The sequence below is a fragment of the Cystoisospora suis genome (assembly GCF_002600585.1).
Source record: "Cystoisospora suis strain Wien I chromosome Unknown contig_4017, whole genome shotgun sequence".
Taxonomy (NCBI): Eukaryota; Apicomplexa; class Conoidasida; order Eucoccidiorida; family Sarcocystidae; genus Cystoisospora; species Cystoisospora suis.
Window position 1 is genome coordinate 6,214 of NW_027156810.1, and position 4,949 is coordinate 11,162.

Here is a 4,949-nt window from a genome sequence, read left to right on the forward strand (position 1 = left end):
TCTGCGGTGTATGTACACTTGGTATAGAAAGCTGAGTTGCATCTAGGAGCTTCAACGAGACTGTGAAACCTCTCCTGGTCTGGCTCTAGGGGTCTTTTTCTTCCACTGTAGGGAGAAGTCGAGAAGAGAGTCAAATGTGGGGGGTACCTGCGAGGCGAGAGAACACAGACAGACAGGCTCTCTCTTTCTCTCTTTCTCTTTCTTTCTCTTTATCACGTGTTTCTCTCATTCACCATTCTTCACTTCATCTACATGAGACGTCAGTGTCTTTCTCTTTTGTGGCGTGTTCTCGTGTGGATTTCTGGGTCGGTTTTCTTCCTTCTTTTCGACGCCTTCCCTATTTCGTTTTTTCTTTCTTCTCCCTCCTCATTCTTCTTATTATCTTTCTTTGTCTCCTCCTTCTTTGTATCTATCTGTCTTTTCTATCTCGCCGATTCCTTCTCCCCCTCTCTCCTACCCCTGCAACAATCCTGTGAGTTTTCCCTCTCCCTTCATGCCCCGCATCCAACTCATCTCTCACCATCTACACATATACATATATATACATATACATACATATCCACACATCGACATACTTACATCTTCATACGTGTAGATACGTACAGATACATACATGTTCATATATCTTCATTCATACATCTCAAGCAGTAGGTGTATGACTACTCCGTTTACTACAGTCTGTGCGAGAGCGCCTCCCTCTTGCTCTCCTTTCACCGCTTCTCGTCCTATTGCTGGGTGTATGTACACCTGAAACACACACGTGCGCTTTTGGGAAACGCCCGGCCAAAAGCTCTTTCCAGCGTCATGCCGTCTTCCTCTCTCTCTTCCCTCGAGTCATCTCCTCCTCTCTATTTCTCGGTCATCTCGATTGCTACGTGTGCATCGATGCTTCTCGTTCCTAATCGAAGCCTCTCCTTTCCCCCGTTGGAGAAGCGACGCTCTTTCTTTATCACGTCTTTGTCTCTGCCTTTCGACCTGAAGAGGAAAGATCACTTACGGAGGCACGTCACATGGGGGGTGCTCTCCATATATGAATGTGTATGCACGAGTATCTACATGTATGTGTGCGTGACTTCTGTTGTGGTATTATGATTTGTGTGGGTATATCACTGTGGTGTATGTACATACACTCCAACTTTCGGTCGTTGGGAGTCTTCACTCGTTGAATCTCCATTGCTCTAGTTTCACTCGAATCTTATCTCGTCCACATCAAAAGACAACTCAAACCTCTTCTTCTTCTCATCTATCTATCTATCTATCAACCTATTTCCTGCTTTTTTCTCTCTCTTTTCTTCTCTCCTTCTTCTTCTCCTCCTCATACTTCTTCCCTTCTCTTTCTTTCTTCTTTTCTTTCTTTCTTGCCTTTCTCTTTCTCCCCTCTCAATCTTTCTTTCAGTTACACTCCAACATCTTCGTCATCCTCTGCACGCCGTCGTATTCGTGCGCCTTCCATGGGTCGTATGAATACTTCTTCTGCTTCTTCTTCTTCTGATTCTCCTTTCGAATCATCTGCTAGTCTGTCTTTACTTGCTTCTCCTTCCGCTCATGGCGGTGTCTCTGCTGCGGCTGCGGGGGGCTTGGGCTACAGTCCTTCTCATGGCACGGGTAGCGGAGGTGTAGGTACACTCGGAGGAGGAGGAGGTGGATCAAGATTTACAAGGAGAGGACAAGGCCGAGGTGTCTCTCCAGGTGGCGGGAGAGAAGCCTTTGGTGAAGAAGTTGCTTCCGATCTCAGGTCTATGGCTTTCTCAACTGTCGCTGGCGTTATCAGTACTTCTGATCAGGTACAAGCCCAATCCTCACCTATCTATTCTTAGTCTATCCGTCTTTAATCTATCTATCTTTAATGTATCTTTACTCTATCTATCTGTCTTTAATCTATCTATCTCTAATCAATCTATCTATCGCTACTTTATGTATCTATTTGTGTGTTGTATGTGTATCTGTATCTCTGCGTCTGTCCATGTATATGTATAGGCTTCCATCTTCTCTCTCTCTCTCTCTCGCTCGCTCGCTCTCTTTGTGTATATTGTTTTGGTAGAGCTAAAGACAAGCTGAGAGGGGGTTTGAACATTAGGGATGAAGGAGGCCGCTACTACCTGTTTCTCTTTCCTCTTTTCAAAGATCTACACAGGCGAGGAGGAGAGAGGGAGAGAGAAAAGATGAAAAAGCACCGACTGCATGCAGTGCTAGAGGTTTCTTCTTTCTTTCTTTCTCAGTCTTTCATTCTCGCTTTAACTTTTTCGCTGCTTACAGGAGAAGTTTGCAAGAGCTTTGTTTCGGTCGATGAGAGGGAATGCTTATACATACTTCCAGCCAGCAGATGTCCGAAACTTCCCTCCCGAATATGCTGTAAGCCCTCCCTCCCTTTCTCCCCCCTTCATTCATTTTTCACTTCTTTCTCTTTCTTCATCCTCGGGAGCGAGGTGTATATACACCTCGATTTCTGATGCAATACTATACCTTTCGTATATATATATATCTATATATCATTATCTCTCTTTTTAGCTGCTCCACTTTCCAGAGGTGGAGGAGAGAGACTTTTGTATAGACTGTAGGGAGTGCGTCTTTTCATGAGCTTCGCACTGCTGGTAGTTAGGTAGCCGCTGGGTTGTCTGTCTTCTTCTTCTTCTACTTCCCTGCCTTTCCTTTCTTCTCTCGACCTCTTAAGGAGGCAAACGATTTGTCTCTTTATCTCACCGCTCAATTACTCCTCTGTAGTTCACTACATAGGCATACATATATACATATACATATATATACATATACAGGTACATATATGTATATACACATATATTTGTATATATGAACGTACGTATATATATATATATATTTCAACGTGCTACACTTGTATACATATGTAGCATGTTAACATAAATATATATATGCGCATACATATATCTATCTATATATACTTACAGAGAGAGATAGAGATTGGTGTACCCCTGAATCCACCTGCATGTATATCTCGTCTGTCTTACCTGTTTTATCTCGTCTTCATCTCTCCTTCCCTTTTTTTTCCTTCTCACTCTTTCATTCTTTCTTGTCTTTTTCTTTCTCATTCTTTCTCTTTCTGTCTTTCTTTTCTGTGTGTAGAGCACGTTAGAATCGAAGTCTTTATTCGTGACATATTACCAGGGAGGTCGCTCTCCTTCCTCCGCCGCGTATGAGAAGGTCATGCGACTTTGCGCAGCGTTCAACGCGCGCTGTTACGTATGGCCTACATCATATGAAGAAGCGCGAAGACGGCTATCTGAAGTGGATACACTGCTCGTTGATAAGGCGAAAGCGCTGAAAGCTTACGAGAATTATTTTCTCTCCGAGATAGCTGTTCTCTTGGAACCTGTCGATCTTGATGGAACAAGAGATCTAGAAGAAGAAGAAGATCGAGACGATATGATGGTGAATGAAAGAAGAATGCTCGGAGGAAGAGGGGGGATAGGAGGAACCCCAAGAGCGAGAAGAAGAAAGAGAAGATCTTTGATAGAAGAATGGAGAAGATTTTGTGTGAAAGAGAAGGCGATCTATACAACTTTGAATTACTTTGAAGCGAGTGACGTCACTATAAGAGCGGACTGTTGGTTTCTCACCTATGAAGAAGCAAAGCTAAGGCTCGTCATAGCCGAACAAAGTAATAGAAGCGTAAGACACCAAAGACACACATAAAACACTCATACCCACCACCGCCACACCGACATCTCACTCACTCTCTTCACACAAATCATGCATGCATTTGTCTGTATTTCTTTCATCTACCTATCTATCTTTAATCTATCTATCTATCTGTCTTTAATCCATCTTTAATCTATCTATCTATCTATCTCGATCTTTCTATCTATCTTTAATCTATCTTTAATCTATCTATCTATCTTTAATCTATCTATCTATCTTTAATCTATCTACCTATCTATTCATCTATCTTTAATGTATGTGTGTGGGGGTGTATGTATTGGGGATGGGGTTGTTTCATGGGGGGCTGCTATCCGCCTCGGGATCTTCTTGTTCTTTTCTTCTTTCTGTTTCTCTCAAAGACATCTCTCGCCCTCTTGAGCAGTTTCACCACTATCCCCTTTCTTTCTTTCTTTCTCCCTTTTTGTCTTTCTTTCGTTCTTTCTCTCTTTTTTCTTCTCCGGCGTGCTGTAGATATGTGCATCTGTATTTGTTGAAGTATCCTTGTGTCCATGCATCATGCATGGAGGGAGAATGATAGTCGAAAGTAGGTGGCTAGGGAAGATACAAGATGATTAGGATGTTCAACAAGACTTACAGTCGTTCTTCTTGATCTCTTAATCGTAATCACCTCACCTAGCGGTGTATGTACACCGGACACTACGAGCCTATGGTCGAAGTTGTCTCGAAAATATGAAGAAGATTTCTTTGTCGACGCTAATGCAAGCGCTTTCTGTATAGACCTTTATTCCGCGCTTCTTAATCTCTTCTTTCGGTGAATCTCTCAAAGTGATGCTTGTTTCACTTCTTCTCTCTATTCCTGTGACTTTTCTGTTCTCCCTTTACATCCTCCCTTTGACGATCTGGAGGTGTATGTACACTCCACTCTTTTCTTCTCTCACTCCCATCCTCCTCCCATCGCACTGTCCTTCGACCTCTCTCTCATGTAGTCCTCTTTTCTCTTTTTCTCTCTTTTTCTTTTCTAGCATGCGTCTGCATTTCTTCTTCTTCACGAATCTCCTCCTCGCGCATCTTCTTCGCCTCCTACCTACTTTCGCTTACCTCCCTTTCTTCTTCCTTTTCAGCAGCTCGTAGATACCTATGGTGTACCTCGCTATAAGGAAGCGAATCCGGCGATCTTTGCATGCGTTTTCTTTCCTTTTCTCTTCGGGATTATGTATGGAGATGTCGGTCATGGCGTAGTTCTTCTGCTCATAGCCGCGGCCTTGTTTTATATCAAAGCACACAACGGTCGATACTTCCACATGAAAGGAGAGACC

At 43.1% G+C, this 4,949-nt stretch overlaps 1 protein-coding gene across 1 annotated transcript in view; it reads left to right on the top strand.

Moving 5' to 3' along the window:
* CSUI_007553 (vacuolar proton translocating atpase subunit) overlaps nt 1-4,946 on the top strand; it is a gene marked incomplete at its 3' end in the record, with an annotated part of 9,895 nt that extends 4,949 nt beyond the window's left edge. The window contains exons 4-7 of the mRNA XM_068067698.1: nt 1,397-1,784; nt 2,257-2,352; nt 3,097-3,642; nt 4,656-4,946. Coding sequence (XP_067920328.1) covers nt 1,397-1,784; nt 2,257-2,352; nt 3,097-3,642; nt 4,656-4,946 — 1,321 coding nt within the window. The remainder of the gene's footprint in view (nt 1-1,396; nt 1,785-2,256; nt 2,353-3,096; nt 3,643-4,655) is intronic.
* Nucleotides 4,947-4,949: the final 3 nt, after the last annotated feature.